The sequence below is a fragment of the Euphorbia lathyris genome, chromosome 4 (assembly GCF_963576675.1).
Source record: "Euphorbia lathyris chromosome 4, ddEupLath1.1, whole genome shotgun sequence".
NCBI lineage: Eukaryota > Viridiplantae > Streptophyta > Magnoliopsida > Malpighiales > Euphorbiaceae > Euphorbia > Euphorbia lathyris.
In genome coordinates this window covers 17350889-17372316 of record NC_088913.1, presented here as the reverse complement: position 1 = coordinate 17372316, position 21428 = coordinate 17350889, and the positions used below count along the sequence as shown (strand labels likewise).

Genomic DNA, 21428 nt, shown 5'->3' with positions numbered 1-21428 from the left:
AAAATAATTTCACAACAAAAAAATATTTTTGTTCATAATCACTTGCTTAGGTGAAGCCCAGTCAGTTAAAAATCGTCTGAGGACCAAAAACAAACGTCTAAAGAGACAAATTGAAGAAAATCAGAGCGGATTCTTGATTTCAAACGTCTAGATAAGACCTAAACGATCCAAGCGGCCTTGATATTAATACTTTCTCTCAACATAATATAATAAGGGCTAATTACTAATCTAGCCCATTTGAAGGGGTCCATTAACATATTTGACCCATTTTGCTTCCATCTCACCAAATTAGACACTTTCCTCCACTTTTGATAAGAATACCCTTATTTCAATTCACCTTCTTCCTCGGTCTCTCAACGTCTTCTTTGCCATCACAAACCGACGAAAGCGGCATTATCGTTAAGTCTAGAGAGAGAAAAGACAGTGTTTTATAAAGAGAGAAAGAAGAGATTATGAAGCTCCATTACGAAAATGGTATCGCTTCAACTTCCTCAAATTTTCTCCATTGTTGTCGCATTGTGACGAAATTTGTCGCATTTCGTTATGAATGTGACAAGAGTTGTCGCATTTGTGACGAAAGTTGTCGCATCTGTGACAAAATTACTCATGTCTCACCTGCGACAGAGCAAATGCGACAATTATGGAGGAAAATGGAGGAAATTGAAATGATACCATTTTCTTCCACATAATTCTCCTTCTTCACCGCTAAAAAATCAAACGATACCATTTTCTTCCACATAATTCTTCTTCTTCCACATAATTCTTCTTCTTCTTCCACATAATTAAATTGCCCTATTTAGATCCCTTCAGTTGAAACGAAGAAGAGGAAAAAGAAGAAGCAGGAGCAGAAGTAGAAGCAGAAGTCGAATGTAACTAGAGGTATATTTGTCCAAAATGGATGAAAGTGTCTAATTTGATGAGATGGAAGCAAAGTGGGTCAAATATGTTAATAGACCCCTTTAGTTGGTCTAGATTTGTAATTTGCCCATATAATAATTAATATCTTTCACTAATCTCAACATAATATAATAATTAATACTTTTGAGTTGGAATCTTAATTTCACTAATCTCAACATAATATAATAATTAAGCTTAATTTAAATAATCTTAATTTAAATTAAGCTCAATTCACTAATCTCAATCACATGTGAATAAATCAATTCAGAACCCTAATTTCAGTAATCTCAACATAATATAATAATTAATATATCTTTCAATGTGCACTAAGTGGATGCATCCTATTCAACCATATCAACTAAGATTTAACATTCAATATCGGTGTAATAATTTAATATATACTATACTATTAGAAAAACTGATATTATTAAAATCCATGACTGTTTGTTTCAATTAATTAATTAATGGGTTAATTGTTAAAATAATGGAAAGTCACACATGATTACGTAAAAACTTGATTGAAATATCATGCAATCTGTCTTATTTAAATGGTGGAAAAAATAAAGTAAGGCTTAAATAAAGTAAGCATAAATTTAATTAAATTTAAAATTGCTTATTTTCATTTTAAGGGAAAGGTTAGACTATGCTTACTTTGTTTTTTCCACCATTAGATGATGATGAATTTTGACAAAGTAAGCTCATCCAATGGTAGAAAAAACAAAGTAAAGCTTACTTTGTCAAAAACAAAGTAAGCATAGAAGGCACCTTTAGAGAATTATATTTATTTGTTTAAAACCAGGCTGCTTGGATCACTTAGGCGCTATTTAGATACTTGAAATTCTGAATCTGTTCTGATTTTTTTTTTAACTAATCACTTAGGCCTGCATTTGCTTATAGATTTTTTTTTTGTCCAAACGGGGATTAAGATTTTTTTTTCGACATCAGGAAATGATTGAAGTTTTTCGTTTTGATAAAAATAAGATTTTTGTATTGACACTGTTAAAATAACCGTTGACAGCCTTAAAACTGAAAAATTCTAAGAATTAGAGATATTAATCAACTTTAGGTTTTCAACTTTTTAATCTTGAGATTATTTAGGTGTTGTTTGGTGAGGTGAGAGAAAGTGAATGTTTAAAGAGAGAAAGCTCCGAAAATTATAATTTTGAAAAATAAAAAAGTTGGTTGTATAGTAAATGTGGTACTAAACAACTTTAATTCTTGAAATTTCCATTTTGAAGTCGTTAGCGGTCATTTTTATAGTGTCAAATTAAAAACTCCTCGTTTTTAACAAAGCGAAAACCTCAATCCTCGTTTAAAAAAAATCACAATCATGCAATTGAATAAGAGTGTAAACATATCATTTTTTTTATATCACGCCAATTACAAATTACAACAAAACATTTATAAATTAATACTCGGTAAATTAATAATCTCTTAAAATAATAATTTATTCTAATTCCGAGTTGGACCAGTTCAAACAACGATTAATTTTAATAAATTAGTAAGATAATAATTTTTTGGAATAACTCTTTATAAATATACTGTTTTATTATTTCTATAAATTAATAATTTTTTAAATACAAAATAAACATACCCTCTCTCACAGAATGAAATGGCAATTAGAAAGAAGATTTTTCTTTTTGATTTTTTTAAATGAAAATATATTTTTTATTCAATAAATATATAAAACAAAAACGAAAGTGACTTAATTAATTATATTCTTATTTTCGATGACAGAATCTAAAGAATAGTAAGAGATTCCTTTTTTTTATTATTATTTTGAATGGATGTTGTTGATTGACTTTGAATTCTAACAAACTGACAAACGAAATTTCATCTAAATTTATAAGGAAATTTTCGCCTACAAAATGCATGTTTGTTTCTATTTTTCGAAACTATTTTTTACCTTTTTAAATCTAAACAAGAGATAAAAAACATTTGGTAAAAATTCGAAACAGCTGTTTTTTTAAATAAAAATCAATTAATATATGCTGCTTATCCGTAACAGCAAACAGGAACAACTGAAACAAACGAGCCCAAAATATCCGTCGATAAGTGATTTAGATTGGGTGATAAATATCGATCTGAATCTATCCAAGTAAGTGTTTAACATAAATATTAGAATCATTGTTAGTTAAGAATTACTAATTGAAGCCTATAAATAGAAGTTTGGCGCATATAATTAGTACACCACATAAGAGCAAAAATTTCCCTCTCTCTCTCATGCGCGGCACATGCACGTTTTCTTTCTAGACGTTACACTTAGTTCGTTGAACAATCACTCATCTTCTCAAATAACTTTGGCGTTGGAGCAGAGCGATCGGTAATAGAAGTTCGTGGTTCAATTTATTTCGCTGCTATTTGAACGATAATATGTGCTTCAATAGCTAAACCGATAAACTCATATGATTACTTGAGCAAATCCTTTATTCGTATCGAGGCCATGGAATTTGCATTTTATCATTTATTGACCCTTTTTTTGTGCAAAATGATATTTTGACTTGTATATGATAATTATATATGTTAAAAAATAATTAAATATACATAAAACGTGTTTTTGGACTATTTATGCATAAAAACAATACAATAATTGACATGGATATAATGCACTCCTAACCGCCCCGCTCTCATGGGGAGAGCAACATGTGTGCTTAGTGTAAATTGTGCGAAGTGTAGGCTAAGGCTTTGAATTTGGCCAATCTATTCATAATACATGTGTTAAAAGCATTTATTTATTGATAGTAACGCCTTACTATTTGTACCTTCCGAGAGTTATTTAGTGGCTCTCTAGTGAAGTATGCTAGTTTATAGGCTCCATTACGCATGTCCGCTACGACAATATACGATCCTTCCTAGTTTTGGCCTAGCTCGCCTTTGCTTAGTGTGGACTGAGATGCTGCGACGTCTCGCAATACCAAGTCTCTTCTACTTTGAAACTGCGTGGTTAGAGTCTTTGGTTGTGATTCTGGGCTATTGCTTGTTTGTATGTTGTGACGGTTTGGAGTGCATTAAGTCATTGCTCTTCCAATCGATCATTAGCGTCGATGAAGGCTTCCTCATTCAATGTTGGTTCGTGGGTCAGTACTCTGGGGGACTGAAAGGTGACTTCTGCGGGGGCTATGACTTCAGCTTTGTATGTGAAGAAAACAGGAGTTTTGCCTATTGCCGCATGTGGAGTGGTGCGGTAAAACCAAAGGATTGCGGGTAGATGATCTGCCCAAGAGAGTTTTTGGTCATATAGCCTTGCTTTGAGTCCATGAAGGATCATGCGGTTGGTAACTTCGGTTTGCCCATTGCTTTGAGGGTGGGTTACCGATTTGACGTTTGATGCTCCACCGGTGATAGAAATCTATGGACGGGTAACAATCAAATTGCCCTCTGTTGTCAATTATGAACGAGTGAGGTATCCCAAAACGGTTGAGGATGTCCTTTTGTAGGAAAGAGATGGTGTTTTCCATCATAATCTTGGCAAGTGGTTCGATCTCTACCCATTTTGTGAAGTGATCGATAACGACTATCACAAAAAGTCATTATTCGGGTGCTCACGGGAAAGGTCTCGAATTACCCTCTACACAGAAAAAGGCCATGGAGTGATAATGCCTATGAAAGCGGACCCGAGGAGATGATAGGTGTGGGAATGCATTTGGCAAGCTTGGCAGGTTTTGACCAATGTCTATGCATCCTCGTCAACGGAGGGCAAATAAAGCCCCTAGAGTCTAGCTTTCCTAATGATGGTTTGGGCACCTTAGTGTGACCCATATACTCCCTAGTGAATTTCCTTGAGGCAGTGGTCGCCTTCCTCTTCGGATATGAATTTGATCTAGGGAGAACAACCACTTTACGATAAATGTTTACGTTTGAGTTAGCGTATCGCCAAGATCATCGGACTACCAATGTGATATCCATCTAGTCCTCCGAAAGGATACCTTTAGTTAAATATTTTATGACAGGGCTTCTCCAGCCTCCCAAAGTTGCATCCTATGAATCTATTCGGAAAACAAAGGTTTCGTGAATGGTTGAAGCAGAAGAGAGTTTGATGAGGACGTCTGAACGGTTAGAATGCTCATCCACCAGTGCTACAGCAATGGCACTAGATTCCTTATTTTCCTCCATAGGTATTAAGATAATGGAAAAATAAACGTGTTTATGCTTGAACGACTGAATTAGAGACTAGACCTTCGAGACGTATTAGGCCATTCTTGTGTCCTTGGCTCTATGTGGCTCGTTGATGTGGCACACTACTAGCTTAAAATCACTAGCAGCTTGGCCAAACTGAGGCCAGCTATAACAACTTTGTATTACTTGACTATTTGTAGTGGGGAAAGTTAGACAGACGACGTAGCTAAGATGGAAACCGTCTACTCCCCGAATAACGACTCTAACTCCTGCACGATTCAGAAAGATGGAATCGTCTAAATTCATACTCTATTATTCCCTTTCCTTTAAAGGCATCAGAGTTTCAGATTCAATTGCTACCTTTCCCGTGAACTCAAAGATGAAATCAGCTAGTGCTTGAGCTTTTATAGTGGTCCTAGCTTCGAAGCAGATATCTAATTGAGAAATTCTGATGGACCAATCAGTGATTCGTCTTGATACCTCAGGCCTTTGGACTTTTTTCTTGAGCGGATAGTTTGTTTGGATGATGACTGTGCGGGCTTGGAAATAGGGTCTTAACCGCTCTGTGGCATGAGTGATTGCATAGAGTTCTTTCTCAACATCAGAATATCGTAGCTTTGCACCTTTAAGGACCCTACGAAGGTAATAGATGGGGAACATTTCATTTCCTGTTGATCTAGTGAGGGCTAAGGCTACGAAGGGTGCAAATCTTCACCGATCTAGGGGCGGATAATAGGGGTGATGAGTTGATGAAAGTTTTGATCGCTTGACTGGCTGGTTGGCACTCCAAATTTCACTAAAAATGATGCTCATTTTTTAGTAATTTGTAGAAAGGGAGGCACCATTGGATGAAGCATGAAATGAATATTCCCAAGGCAATGAGGCGCCCATTAAGCCTTCAGAATTTTTTTAGTGTTTTGGGGGTTTTCATTTCTAGTATGGTGCTGGTTTTTTCTAGGTTAGGCTTAATACCTCTTTCTGAAACAACATATCCTAGAAACTTGCCCGGTCTAATGCCAAAGAAACATTTTTCAAGGTTTAGCTTTAGATTGTACTTATGGAAAATGGCGAAGACTTATTCAAGGTATTGGGAGTAATCTTCCTCATTGGCATTGAGAACTATCATATCATTGATGTAGACTTGAACTATTTTACTTATACGTTCGGAGAACATTTTGTCAATGATTCGCTGGTATATGGCCCTGGTGTTCTTAAGCCCAAAGGGCATCACATTGTAACAATTATGCATTCATGTGTGATAAATGAGGTTTTTTCTACGTCGCTGGGATCCAAGGGGATTTGTTAAAAACCCACTATTGTGTCGAATTGAGACAGAATTTTATGACCAGTTGCCTGGTCGATATTAGGCAGAGGATAATAATATTTCGGGCATGCTTTATTAATATATATAAGTCTACACACATTTTATAGTTCTTGTTGCTCTTCTTTAAAAGTACTACGTTAGAAAGCCAATCAGTGTAGTGCACTTCCCTAATGAACTTAACCGCTAAAAGCTTTATAATCTCTGTTTTGATGGCCTCTTGCTTATCCTGGGAGCGCAACCTTTACTTTTTATTTACCGTTGTGTGGGAAGCATCGATGTCCAACTAATGTGTGGCGTGGTCGTGGGAGACTCCTGTGATGTTTGTGGTTCTCCAGGCAAAGACTTTCTCATTCTCGGAGAGAACAATGGTTGACTCTGACAGCTCTGAAAAGAGTTGACTCCCAACCTTGACAATATGGCCCTACGTAATTGAGAAATTAAATACTAGCTCCATGGGTTATGGGTAGCATCCGCGCATGTCTTTTAGGGTTTCCTCGACTATCATAATTGTTTGAGGATGAGTGTCCTGCCAGTGTATTTCCTTTGCAAGTTGGCGATCCCTTAGATAACCAAATATCCCCGAGCATTCGAGAGAGTGAGGGTGAGAGTGGAGATGTTAATGGTGGCTGCTGTGGCTGAGATTAAGAGTCTTTCTATAATTTAATTGTAAGCTAGCGGAATGTCCAGCACCATCTAATCCACCCGAAGCTCAACCTCTTTTGCTCCTTCAACAAAAGTGATGGGCAAGGAGATAAGGCCTAGAACTGACACTTCAATATCGGAAAGTCTGATTAGTGGGAAGGTGCCTTCTTAGAGCTTGCTCTTGCTACACTTTATAGCCTCGAGAGCTTTCCAGTTCAAGAGGTTTACTGAACTTCCCATGTCTACCAAAGTTATGAGGACGTTGAATTTGTGATGACCAGTGTGACCACCAAAGCTTCAGAGTAAGGGGTTCAACAAAGCAGTTGAATGGTTAGAGATTCTCCTGCAGCCTTTTTTTTGTTAGAGGTGTTGCCCTTTGAGTAAGCCGGTGCTTCTTCTTGGACGACCTAAATTTCCCCTTGGTAGCAGGGTCTTTTGGGGTCCTCTTTCCTTTGTGGGGGCTCGCGAGGTCTCTAGTGGTTGTCCGCTTTCTAGGTTGCTCTAGGTGGGGCTCCTTACTCGAGGAGTCTGTCAATCTCCTTTTACAACTGATTGTAGTTCTCTATCAAGTGCCCGGGGGACTTATGATATTTGTAGTACTGCTCTTTATCCATCCGAGGCTTGGATAGCCTATCTGAGGAGGACTCATTGTTCGACTATATAAACTTACGGGGCTATAGCTGCACTGTCGTATCAGAGTAATGAACTTCTCGGCCAACTATACGTGTCACCTTAGAGATGCTTTAGGAGTCAGTGTCGGGGTTTAGTGTCCTATAGACAATTGTTGTAGGATATAAACTATTTGTAAATGAATTGTTCATTATCGTTTGTTTTATAAGATATAGTAAATTCAACTATACAAAGACATTAATCTTTTATCAGAACTAATTAAGTCAAATAAAAGAATTACAAAGTTTATTTAAGTGATCATAAAGTGTTCATACAAGCATGAAGTGAGACTAAACTTTATTATAAACCAATAAACTTAAAATGACCCCAAGTCAAGTAATATGTTTATAGGATTAAAGTATTGCTGTTGAGACTTCCACGTAATAATGTCTTCTGTTGTGAACAGAGAGCTGATCTCATAAGCTTTAGATATAGAGATATCTAGATAGTTACATGGATCCGATGAATGGGTTCATTAGGATTGGGGACCCGACTTGAGATAACGGGATGGATAGATTCATCTGAATGTCACATGTTCATCTCAAATGGTGTTAGTAGGTATAAGTAATCCTCAGACTCAAATAAACATTAGTTAGTGATTCTGGATTATGGAATGTGGTACTTAGACTTTGTTCAAGCACAATCCACTATAAAGGGAACTCTAGGATGTGTGAGGCATGCGTTGAGTATCACATAAAATAATTGCAGGATAGTTAATATTAGATTGAGCATTCGTCACTCCTGATAAATAGGAGATATATCCATGGCCTCTTGTGGAGAATTAACTGGAAATCCTTGCAAGGTGATAGGGTTAAGAGTAAAAATGGAGATTTCATTTAACCTATCTATTCAGGGTTAATTCTACCTTGACAAGTAAAACAGACGTCACAATATATGTAACTTGACATATTCCATAGTTACAGATTTGTCTAAGGATATATCTGATGAAGCATCGAATTATACTGGACCTAATGCGGAAAGGTAAACGTCAATATCAACCTGGCTTCTTATCACTCTGGGGGAATGTCTACGGTTCTGCTAGTAACATTCATCGAATTCATTCTGTTATATATTAAGTTAAAATTAATCAGGTTGAATTAATTCCAATAAATATATATCCGGCTAGCAGCGGTAAGAACCTAATGGGTTGCACATGAGACTTAGAATCAGATGACGGAATTGTAATTTAGAGGGATGAATATATGTGGGCCGAAAATTGTAATTAATAGGGATAGAATGATTTAATTAATAATTGTAATTGGATTATGATTATAAATTAAATTATATGATTATGTAATAATGTTAATTAGAAGTTTTAATGTAATTATAACTTTAATTAATTATCCTTAATATAAATTAATATCTAATTAGATTATAATCATTATCTAATTATATGAGGATATGATTTAAGATAGTGATAGATATTTAATTAATTATCTAATTAGTAATCATATTCCGAATTGGATTCTAATTTAATTAATTAACTAATACAACTAGGGTTTGGATTTGAGAATGCTATAAATATCCCCCTGCCCTATGTATTTCGGCCATGCTTAATATTGGAGGCCAGGAATTCTTCTGACATCATCCCGACTAAATTACTCTTCTATTTACTCTTTCTTTAATCTCGTGTCGATTCCTTTAGAGGCAATCAATTTAGATTGCTATTCATTGGTTGATTACTAATCGTTTTCTTTTCTGTTGTTATCATTGTTTGTGATATACGGTTAAGAAGTTGTGGGCACTTCGTTTGCAATGGTAGATTGATCTTCGGAAAAAGGTACACTTGTTTAATCCTTCTTTGTATGAAATAACGATTAACGGATCTTGGAAAAGAGAAATAGATAAAAAAAATATATATTTTCGCTGCGCCTCAGTTTGTCTATTTTCTTCCAGTCAGACTGTTCCTCCTCTCATCGTGAGCGGTAGGGCATAGGGCCATCGTCCCTTTTGGACCTGCCAAATTCTTTCAAGTCGATAGATTGCCTAGTCCTTTCTTCTCACTTCCTATTGCCTTTGGACTTGTCTTTATCGGACTCCCCATAGCTCGCTGACCTATCACTATCTTTGTAATGTGAAGAAGTCTATGACATAGCCATTATCTCTTCAAAAGAACGGGGCAAGTTGCGAAAATATTTTTGTTTCAAGGTTTCACAAGATGTTTCTTTTTAGAGCCTCATGAGCCACACCTCTAGATTGAGGCACTTGACCTGGGAGGCTAGGCAATGAAAATGGGAAAAGAAATTTCTAAGGGGCTCTATTGGCCTTTGTTGCAAATAGTTTAGATCTGAGATGATTCTCTTGACCTTGACCGCGAACATGAAGCGGGAGGAAAAAGGTCCTTGAGCATGTCAAAAGAGTAAATGGATTTGGGAGCCAAACCCCTCTACCATTCTTATGTGCTTCTGGATAGAGTAGTGGGGAAGACTTTACCCATAATGTCCTCATCTTTCGTATATAAGTTTATGGCGCTAATAAACGAGGTAACATGGTCATTAGGGTCCTCGGTGCCAGAGTAGAAAGATAGCTTGAGGGTTTTGAATCCTTGGGAAAATGGGTGTCGATAATGCGATACACGAATGAGGGTTTGCTTGATGTGATGTTCCCCCCCATGACTCCGTCTAGGGTTTGCTTATCGAGGAATATCTAGATTGTGGATTCTAGTTGCTCTTTGACATCTTGTAGGGCCATAGCCACTAGCACCAAAATGACCACTGATTGCATGGCTTATGGGATCCGACTGGAAAGCTGCAAGGCCGTTGGTGGAGATGGGATGGAAAGTGTTGCAAGCATGGTGACTCAGACGAGCAAGGTTGGGATGACCATCGTTGGTGCTTGAGAACTTGATATCGTAGGTTGTTGTTGTAGGCTAGCTTGAATTTTTAGGAATTCCCAAATCTTCATGTTTTCCTTTTGCACGACTTACTATTGGTCAATGATTTTCATTTGATCCGCTGTTTGGATTCCTTGAGTCGTCTGAAAACTCTTGATCATATTGAGTAGCTGGCTGGACGGACATGTTGCTTCCTTGTTGGACTCAACCTTCGTTAGCAAGGGTGCTAGGTTCTAAGGTTGTCCCATGGGGCTCAAGTGGGCTTCATCTAGTTGCAAACTTGATGTCGTGGTTAGTATATTGAACTTTCTTTGACTAGTGTGGAGGCAGATTGTTTTTCCGCCATAGGAAATAAAAAGGGGGGTTATTTATGAAATGATGATTGGAGTTGTTTGTTACTCCAAACCCACTGCACCAAATAATGGAAAAGTGGGATTCCCAGAGCGTTAGTGTCGGTTGATTCTCCTTATATGCTAGTAACGGTCCACAAAGACACTCTGATGATCAAGTTAGTAATCAGAAAAGAATGAATTTAAGGGGATGTTTGTTTACCTACTTTTCACCTCTTATTTGCTTTTTCACTTAAAAAATGAGAGTTCTAAATGTTTGATTAGAAACCTCCTGTATTTGCCTTTTATACATGAAAAATAGTTTTTTTTTATAAAAGTGTTTTTTTTGTACTAATGATTATAATTTTTTTAATGTGTGATTCATATAATATGATTTTATTAGTAGTTTTGGAATGAAAAAAAAAGTAACAGATGAATCTTAAAGACAAGATAAACCATTGTTTGGTAAATAAATAAGATGAAATAAAGATCCAAACCAATGTGTAAAAGAACACAAGAAAAGAATATAATGGACTGATATATTTGAACGAAGAAGGTGGAATTTTAGAGAAAAATCCAAATGTTAATTCCTATCGTGTTAGACCCTATTTTTTAAAAAAAAGGTTTGGGATTAATTTCAAATAAATGATATTTGATTTCACATTTCAGTATCTATAATTTTTTTGGTTACAAACCGATTCTCATAGTTTACAAAATTTTCATTTTTTATTGCATTTTATAAATTTGGTCAATAATGAAATCAAATTGAAAATTTTTAAGAATTAAAGTTGTTTAGTATAATATTTACTATGAAACTACATTTTTAATTTTTCAAAATAATTATTTTTGGAGTTTTCTCTCTCTAAACATTAACTTCACCCATTGTAAAAAAACAACATATAAATAACCTCAAACCTAAAAAGTTAAAGAATTAAAATTACTTAAAATATAATTTAATTCTTAAAAATTTTTATTTCGAGGTCGTTATCGGCCAAATTTGACAAAATTAACAAAAAAAAATAAAAAATTTGCAAACCACGTGGTTTACTTTATAACAAAAAAAAAAAAAACACAAATACCAATATACAAAAACATGAAACCATAAAATATTTATTTAAAATTAACCTAAAATTTATCTACATATATTAAACATTATTACATTTACTCTCTAAAAAAAGAAAAAAAAAAAGAGATTATTACATTTTCCCTTTTATTCTGTTAACATTTGAATGGATTTTATGCTTTCCGGACTTTATTTTCTCACAGCTATGACTATAACAAAGCAATATAAATTGACTGGGAAGTCGCTTTTATTGAATTCCAAAAATGTCACAACAGAAATTTCATATCAACTCTATGGTCTATGGTCAAGTATACAACATCATGACATTATCTAACTATATTAATTGAATGAACAGTTTATAAAAAAAAACAAAATCAAATTTTTGTTTAAGTACACATTTATAGTACCAAATGATATAAATTTATCGTTTGTGGTGGGGTACCAGCTTTGTGGTGGGGTACCAGCATAGCTGGGATTTTCGCCGCTTACCCTTCCTTGCTAACCAATCTTTAATAAAAAAAACGATATAAATTTATCATTAATTTTATGAGACAATGTTAATTTTACATTTATCAAACAGAATATTTAAATGGGCCGGTTTACTATTGTTTAACTGATTATTTAACTCTCATATTACACATTTCATGATAGACACTATGATTACTTTGTTTTTAATAGGCTTAATACATCATTTGCCCTCTGGACTTGTCCGAAATAGTTGATTGGCCCCCTAAACTTTCAAAGTGTCTCGATAGCTCCCTGAACTTGCATAAAATGTTTAGTTAGCCCCCTGAACTTGTGTAAAACGTAATCAATTTATCACTCGGTTGCAAAAAAGTAAGTTAAATGCGGAAGATGTATTCCACGTGTCTTAGAATGTTATTACATAATTTAAAAATAGAGTAAAAATGAAGTTATTGCTTGCTCAACTACAAACCTTGTATTCTCTAATATTACAACCGCAATACCTTGATCTTGATTGTTTTACCTTTTTTAAGACGCGTGCAATAAATTTTCCGTATTTAACTTACTTTTTTCCAACTGAGTGATCAATTGATTATGTTTTACGCAAGTTCAGGGGGCTAACTGGACATTTTATGTAAGTTCAGGGAGCTATCGAGACACTTTGAAAGTTTAGGGAGCCAATCAACCATTTTGGACAAATTCAGGGAGCAAATGATGTATTAAGCGTTTTTAATAAATAACTATTACTTCATAAAAAAAAACAATTAACTATTACTTTGTTTGTTCTATCATTGAATCATGATTTTGTTTTTTTTCCAATCATTAGATTAATTTTCCATCTCATCATCCAATGTCGAAAAAAACAAAGTAACCATAACTTGCACCCACATTTCAAACATTAATAATGTTTAAAATATTTATTTTATTACTAATAAAGTTATAAATAATATGGCAAAATGTCAATATTTCTATCAGATACAAATTAATCACAAAAAAACACGTAAATTATTTACTATGTTATTAAAATAGTTATAAATAACATGCTAAAATGTACGAAGGTAATTCTGTTTTTGAGAAATTTGTTTGGAAATTTCGATGTATAAGTCAAGTAATTATCAAATCAATCCATTTAAAAATTGATATTGTTCACCAATATTAAGGGATAAAATATACCATTTTGTATGTTGTAGGGTAAATAGTATTTTCTCTTTTTAAAGGTATTTTTTTAGACCCAAATCTATTATGGATACTATAATAGGGTTAATTACAAAAAAGTACCATGTGGTTTGGTCGATTTGCGATATGGTACCTATGGTATTTTTTTTTCAAACACAACCATGTGGTTGTCACCGTTAGACAAATCAAGGAGACGGCCAAAATTTTGTTAAACAGCTGACGTGACACATGGGCATTTTCGAAAAAAAATAATTTGACTTTTTTTGAGTTGACCTTCTTCTTCCTTCTCTCCTCCTCTCTTTTCTTTTCTTCTTCTTCCTCCCTCTCTTCTCTTCTTCTATCGTTCTTCTTCCTCTTCCTCCTCTTTTCTTTTCTTCTTCTTCCTCCCTCTCTTCTCTTCTTCTTCCTTTTTTTCTTCTTCTATTTTTTTAATTCTGAATTCAAAACGTCTGGAAATTCCAGAAATTCTTTAACGTCTGGACCTAGATGTGATAAACGTCTGGATTCCAGACGTCTTCAATTTCTGGGAATTTCCAGAATCTGAAAATTTCAGAATTCTAGAAATTTTAGAATTTAGGAAAATGCAAAATTTAAAAGAAAAAAGAAGAAGAAGAAGAAGAAGAAAGGAAGAAGAAGAAGAAGAAGAAGAAGAAAAAAAGAAAGGAGGAGGAGGAATGGAAGAAGAAGAAGAACAAGAATGGAAGAAGAACTATGAAAGAAGAAGGAGAGAGAAAGAAAAATAAAAAAAATCGTTTTTTCCATAATATCTCTGTGCCACGTCAGCTTTTTAACAGAATTTCGGCCGTCTCCTTGATTTGTCTAACGGTGACAACCACATGGTTGTGTTTGAAAAATAATACCATGGGTACCATATCGCAAATCGGTCAAACCATAATGTACTTTTTTGTAATTAATCCTATATAATATTTAAAACATAAAGTATTATACATACACATAAATAAATAATGACATGTACATCCAAAACAATTCACAAATAAAAAATCTATCGACATCTATTTTATCAGTTCTTTTTCTTTTTTAAAAATTACATCTCTCTTATTTATCCCGTTTGTTTTACATATTGTTTGCTGTTGGAAAAAGCTGATTTTTCAAAAAGCAAGGATCCTTACTTTTGTAAAAAGCTAATTTTCAGATGGAAAAAGTAAACAAAAAATTACTAATCAAACACCTAAAACTCTCACTTTTTGAAGTGAATAAAGATGGGACATCATGTAAAGTAATTAATTCTTATTTAAATACTATATAATAGGATCTATCTTATTTTGGTCCAGCAAGCCCAAAAGCCCAACACAAATGATATGGTAATCACGTGTGGGTCACCCAGCCCAGCCCAGAATTTGGCGGCACTCTGTAGACTTACATTTCGCGGCTTTCCTCTTCGCCTTCTCCGGCAAGGATTTTTGAATCAGAAACGACTAACAGGAGGAGATAGAGATACAGTCTTCAGAGATGGAGAAGCATGAAACAACGACGTCGGTAGAAAATCCAAGGCCATGGCAATCTTATCACACAGTTTACACTAACGCTAAAGCAGGTCATTGATTCCGTTCCCTTCTAATTTTCTACTCTACTGCATTTTCAACTTCTAGGTTTCTCTATTTTATTCCATTGTTTGCTATTTCAATTGTTTTAACTGGTAGCTTTGATCAATTCTGCATTACGAGTTCCGATTTGTATTGTATTGATTATAACGATTGGAACCGATTTTTTATTGGATGAGCAAAATCCTTTCAAAATTGTTTGTCTATGTATACCTAGTTGAAATTGGTAAGGAAATTTTTCTTTACTTTACTATGGTGGAAGATGAATTCTGTGTACATCTTGGCTGTAAAATTTGTTATTCTGTTGTTATTTAGTTACTCAATCCGTCCCCATTTGTCTGATCCTTTGCCATTTTGGTCCGTTGTTTTCTAATCTTCCTAATTTATTATGTATGGAAATCAACAAGTACATCAAATTAACTTGAAATTACAAATATTCTGACAATCCTAACACAAATGTTATCGAAAATTGGTGATGATTTAGTATTCTCCCAATCATATTAGTAACTTAAATAAAGGTAATTTAGGAAGCTTATGTGTGAAAATTGTTTTTCAACCATCTAAACTACTGTATATTTTTGAACTAGTAATGTATATTTTTTGGGATGGACAGAGTATTAATTTATCTTTTGATAGGTATGGAAGGAGTGGACAAAGAGAGAGTCCAGAGGATTGTATATGAGATGAGTAAAGGTTCAAAGTATTTCGAGAATGAGGAGAAGAAGGAGGCCTACATGAGGCAAAAAATTGAAAACATGCGTTCCAAGTGTGCAAAACTCACAGCAACTGATATATCTCATTATCAGATGGTAAAGCTGAATTGACCTATATAAATTGGTGGTCTGTTTTTTTTTTCTTATTTTTGCTTATGAAGATGCATTTTTAGTTACCAAATCGTTAATGCTTATGATTATAAGATCAGTTTAACATTGAAAAATGTATTGAATCGCTGCTGAAATTTTCTTGAAGGTAGTGCAACTAGGAATTTACTGTGTTTTTATCCGTTCTTCTTGAGTTTAACACAAGTCCCATTGACTAGCATTAATATCATCATAATTCACAGGTTTCTGATAAAAGAATTCTAGAACTAGAAACCACACGTGATCTTTCAAGGATTTGGCTGCATGTAGATATGGATGCTTTCTATGCAGCTGTTGAAACATTAAGCAATCCTTCGTTAAAGGGAAAGCCAATGGCTGTTGGTAGCATGTCTATGATTTCCACTGCCAATTACGAGGTTTGAATCACTTTTGTAGCTTTGAAGTAGAAAAGTTGTTGAATTTCTGAGAATTCCTGGTTTATGGAATGATACATTCATAGAATAATTAATATTTTTATTATGCTATAGGCACGGAAATTTGGGGTTCGAGCTGCAATGCCTGGTTTCATTGCACGTAAATTATGTCCAGAGTTAATTTTTGCTCCTACTGATTTCAAGAAGTATATTCATTACAGTGATTTAACTAGAAAAGGTTGGTTCTTATTTCTGTTACATATTTCGTGTTGCGACTTTTTACCATTTGCAAAATCTTAGACATTCATGTACTTTTTAGTTTTCCAGAAATATGATCCCCATTACATTGCTGGTAGTTTGGATGAAGCTTATCTTGATATAACTGATGTCTGCAACCAAAGGGGAATTACTGGTGGCGAAGTATGCTGATATTTAGTATTTGTTCTTTTATGCAATTCCATTTAGATATCAATTGATGGGAACTTTCATGTTCTGCTTTTTGTGCCTAGATTGCTGAAGAGCTCAGAAGTAGCGTGCATGAAGAGACTGGTCTAACTTGTAGTGCTGGAGTAGCTCCAAATCGCTTACTTGCTAAGGTTCTGCTAACTAACACTATCTTCTAATGTTATTGCAGTTCTTATGTTGCATATACCTAACACAATTTTTTTTTTCTTCTACTTCTGAATCTTATGAAAGAATTTTGTTTTGTAAATAGTTTTCAGAAGAATGAACTTTTTTTTTGGCTTGAAATATTGTTGAAACAAAAGAACTTCGGTGATACTGTCATATGGAAGATATCGTTGGTCAACTAGGAAGAAAATACTCAAGGAGTAACCTAAGAATAGCCAAGCTTGCCTAGTTGGTCAATTATTTAAATTGAGATATTATGCATAATTCAGCGACAAAGCAATAGTGTATGGAAGGTGTTTTGTTTTAATTAAAGTCTTGATTATTTCCTCCTTGATGTGGAGGTGACAATTTTTTTTTTTTTGCAAAAGCTAAAGCCTTCTATTTTTAGTGACATCTTTGCAAAGCTCAGGAACTTTGTTTCATATGATGTACATCCTCTTGTCTGTCCTTGCAAGTTAGTTGCACCACCCTCAAAGCTGTTGAATACTGGTTAAAAACTTTTAGATAGAAACTTTTCTTTGCTGTACTTATCTTCACCGATATTCTTAACCTCTGTATATTGACTTTATGCATATGTATAGGTTTGCTCGGACATTAATAAGCCAAATGGACAGTTTGTTTTACCAAATGATCGGAGTGCTGTAATGACATTTATATCCTCACTTCCTATTCGAAAGGTAAAGTTGCCTTTTACTAATTTATTCAAATGAAATGCAGAAGAAAATTAGAACGTTTTCTAATAAGAGTATATATTATTACCACAATTTTTACTCAGATTGACATAATTTTGAACTCTACAGATTGGAGGCATTGGTAAGGTCACTGAACTTATTTTAAGAGATGTTTTCGGAATAAATACATGTGAGGAGATGCTGCAAAAGGGTGGATTCCTCTGTGCACTATTTTCTCGCTCTTCAGCAGGTTAGTGGCTTAGTGCATGAGTTGGAGTCTGCCAATTTTTTGTGGTTGTCGCATAGATTTTCTGATACTTTATCAGATGAGGTTAATAATGATATCCTGTTACCAACTGAGAATGATTACAGCAATAATTAGTAAGGAGAAAAAATGAAGAACACAGATGACATTTAATTGTTCTCCGAAAAGAGGAGATCTAAGTTCATTGAAATGGTCATGAAACTGCACATGCACTTTGGAGGGATTGAATTTTCATCTGCTCATTTTTTCTTATGTTTTATTCATTGCAGATTTTTTTCTCTCTGTGGGATTGGGGCTTGGGGGAACAAATACCCCTGAAGTGAGGTTCCGAAAAAGTATTAGTAGTGAGAGAACTTTTTCTGCCACAGATGATGAAGCACTTCTTTATCAGAAGTTAGGCAAGTGACTACAAAATGTTCCGTGAATTTATACTCGAAGGTCGAATGATGTTATAAGATTGGGTGGAGACTTGTTTCTGGCTTTAATATCAGAATTACTTGAAGTATTGCTTAGCGATGATGATGCACTACCAATATTCTTAGCATTAGCACTGAATCATACTTCCAATTGGTTTTTGCTTACATTTTTTTACTGGAAAACTAACCAAAATTGCTTTGAAGTTGCAGCGGAAATTGCAGAGATGCTTTGTTCTGACATGCAAAAAGAGGGGCTCTGTGGTCGGACTTTGACTCTCAAATTGAAAACTGCATCTTTTGAGGTAATATGTAACACTTGCTTCCTTTTATTGATAAAATTGAAAAAGGGTAGGAAGGCATGATACACGATTGCACCTTCACCTCACATCTTCTTGTCAAAAGAATCGGGGATATGTCTTGTTAAGGGGACTGATGGTGAGAGGTGTGAGATTTAGGTGGGTGAGTAGAAGAAGGATGCTCCAGTTTTTATAGATTCAACAAAACCGATTTATACCCTTCTTAATCCTGAAACTGTTTCATCTCATCCCTGGAAAACCAGGGGGATATTTCATGGAGATGGCCTCAATCTTCCATTTTTTGCAAGAAATGCATGGTTGGTTCAAAGACTTGGGCCATTCTGAAGTTCATTAACATCTCTTATTCTTTAGGTTCGAAACCGAGCTGTAACTTTGCAAACATATATTTGTTCCAGTGAAGACATACTGAAACATGCTTCAAAGCTGCTAAAGGCTGAACTTCCCGTCTCTATAAGGCTGATAGGTAAGATTTCACTCTCTTTTTCTAATCTATCCTTCGATTTGAGGGGTTGAAATTTATGAACTTTTGAATAAGAGTGGGCCGGGATTAGGTTGACTGGGAAACTTTAACAACTTAATATTACATCTTTATCTTATATGGAAATGGCCTATAGAATAATAAAGCATTTATATCACTACTGTTAGGATTGCGCGTGTCTCATTTCAACATAGACAAGGCTGCCGGTGCTTCATTTGACCCAAAGCAAAAAACTCTCGCCAGCTTTTTGGTATCAGGAGGAGATGCATCTAGAAAAAGTACAGCCGATATAAGTTCTCTGGGCTCAGATTGTAGTGAGCCGCCCTTTATGGGTAACATGGAAACTGCTTTTTCTGGCCATGAGATTGATCATTGTGAAATAAGACATCCATTAGACAGCATTAATATACAGGATATGGATCCCCAGCATTGTTCTTCCAGCAATAACATCGTAGCAGGGGAAGTTCATGAGCCCTTAAGCATCGATATTGAAGAGAATGTAAGTGTGGTTATGAAAGTGTAAAATTCGATCCATATCTTCAATTTGATTTTCGTTTTCAGCTTGGTATTCTTTTGCATTTGCGCAGGTAAATAGTGCAGATGCTGTAGGGACAGGGTCTAACCAAGAATCTTGTCAAGCTGAAGTTTCGGGATTGAAGAACGCAGAGTTTTCTTTGCCTCGGCAGCCTGATGGGAGAAACCTGGACATAGTAAACAGGGTTGTTCGGGAGAACGAGGCATCCTCGTCATCTGAACGAAAAAGTAATCTTTTTTGGGTGCATGATTATAAATGTTCCTTATGCGGGATTGAAATGCCACCAGATTTTGTGGAGGAAAGGCAAGAACATTCCGATTTTCATCTTGCTGAGAAGCTTCAGGAGGAGGAATCCAGCACCAACTTCAGAAATCCTATGCAGAAACAAAGGTAATGGATGCTTACATTTGTCTGTCTACAAGCAAACTTATAGAGTCCGACTTCGATCATGGGTCGTTAGTTCAGTATATGGTTTCGTTACAGTAATTGGTTGAACATTTGATGGGAACAATTTGTTAGTTATTGTACACAAATTCATTACTGAATGTTCTTAGAAAAAATGCACTTGATCTAATAACTTAATAGTCTTACTCCTTCAGGTTTGTTCGAGACGGCTCTTCTTCCAGACAAAAAAGTGGGCGTAAGAAGCTCAAACAGTCTCCTAAAGACGGAAGTCATCTTTCCATTGACACTTTCTTTGTCAAGAGCAATCAGAACTTCTAGCATTATGTCTTATGCGTTTTAGGCCCTGTACATAGTTTATAGTTCTGTATAGCATAGCTACATCACATTTTCTTCAGTTATAAATGGTCCAGTTGTAATTTAATGCTTCAAACTCAAAATTAGGATTGCAAACGGGGCGTGGATTATCTGTTCCCGATGAAGACCTCCTAGATGGGAATGGAAAATTCGCCCTTTTTTTTATCCTCGCGTGGGGATGGAGAAAGTTATTTCCCGAAGGCAGGGATGGAGCATGAATGAGGACTTCTTTCCCCATCCCGTGGGGATTCCTATTCCCGGACCGTCCGTCGTGTTTACATGAAGATTGCTTAGTGCTATTTGTTGTTTATATTCTTCAAGTATGAGGCTTTCTATTATCTTGCTCTGTGTTTATCTATTATAAGATTAATGCATTTTCTTTTATATTAAGTGATTGCATTAATGTTTCTTAAGTTATGTTTGCATAATTGTAGCAAATAGAATTGAGGAGATGAAAAACAGAATTTGTTATAGACGATCTAGACGACCATTTTTTTTAACACTGATTAATAATAGTAATTAATCAAAACCACACCTCAATTTTTAAAAGGTGTAGAATTATATCATTTTTATTCATGAAATTTGTTCAAATTATACCACATCGACATAAACACGTTTATATAACGGATTATCATTCTATCTTCGCTTGGGGATGTCAATAGGTTGTTCGGAGACTTTATGGCATTTTGGTCTTCCCTCATGTTGAAACCGAGGCAGCAGATAGAGCTAGCTGCAATGCTATGTTGGCGGGTATGGCTCAATCGGAACGATTTGATATGGCAAAAATTGCTGTCCCCAGCTGCTCTAGTGTATGAGCGGACTGTGTGTGTACCTTGCATCGTGGAAGGAGGCCCATTTAACTTCAGTGAGTGTCAGACCGGTAAGGGCCATTGCTGCTACACGATGGTCGAACCCAGCCTCGGGATGTCTGAAGTTGAATGTGGATGCGGCCTGGTTCGCGGAAACTTTGAAGGCTAGTTTTGGTTGCGTGGTCCACAATGATTCGGGGAATTTTGTTGCTGCCAAAAATGGATGCCTCGCCAACGC

The 21428-nt window shown here is 35.2% G+C and overlaps 1 protein-coding gene across 1 annotated transcript; it reads left to right on the top strand.

Annotated features, from left to right (window-relative positions):
- The first annotated feature begins 14895 nt into the window (after window positions 1-14895).
- LOC136227571 (DNA polymerase kappa) lies at window positions 14896-20794 on the top strand. Its single transcript, XM_066016269.1, has 14 exons — window positions 14896-15069; window positions 15713-15885; window positions 16140-16313; window positions 16425-16548; window positions 16630-16730; window positions 16820-16906; window positions 17522-17617; window positions 17741-17861; window positions 18146-18274; window positions 18503-18594; window positions 18961-19072; window positions 19255-19586; window positions 19675-20012; window positions 20222-20794. Exons 1-14 carry the CDS (start codon window positions 14985-14987, stop codon window positions 20343-20345), a joined length of 2088 nt encoding a protein of 695 aa, XP_065872341.1. The 5' UTR covers window positions 14896-14984; the 3' UTR covers window positions 20346-20794.
- The last annotated feature ends 634 nt before the right edge of the window (window positions 20795-21428 follow it).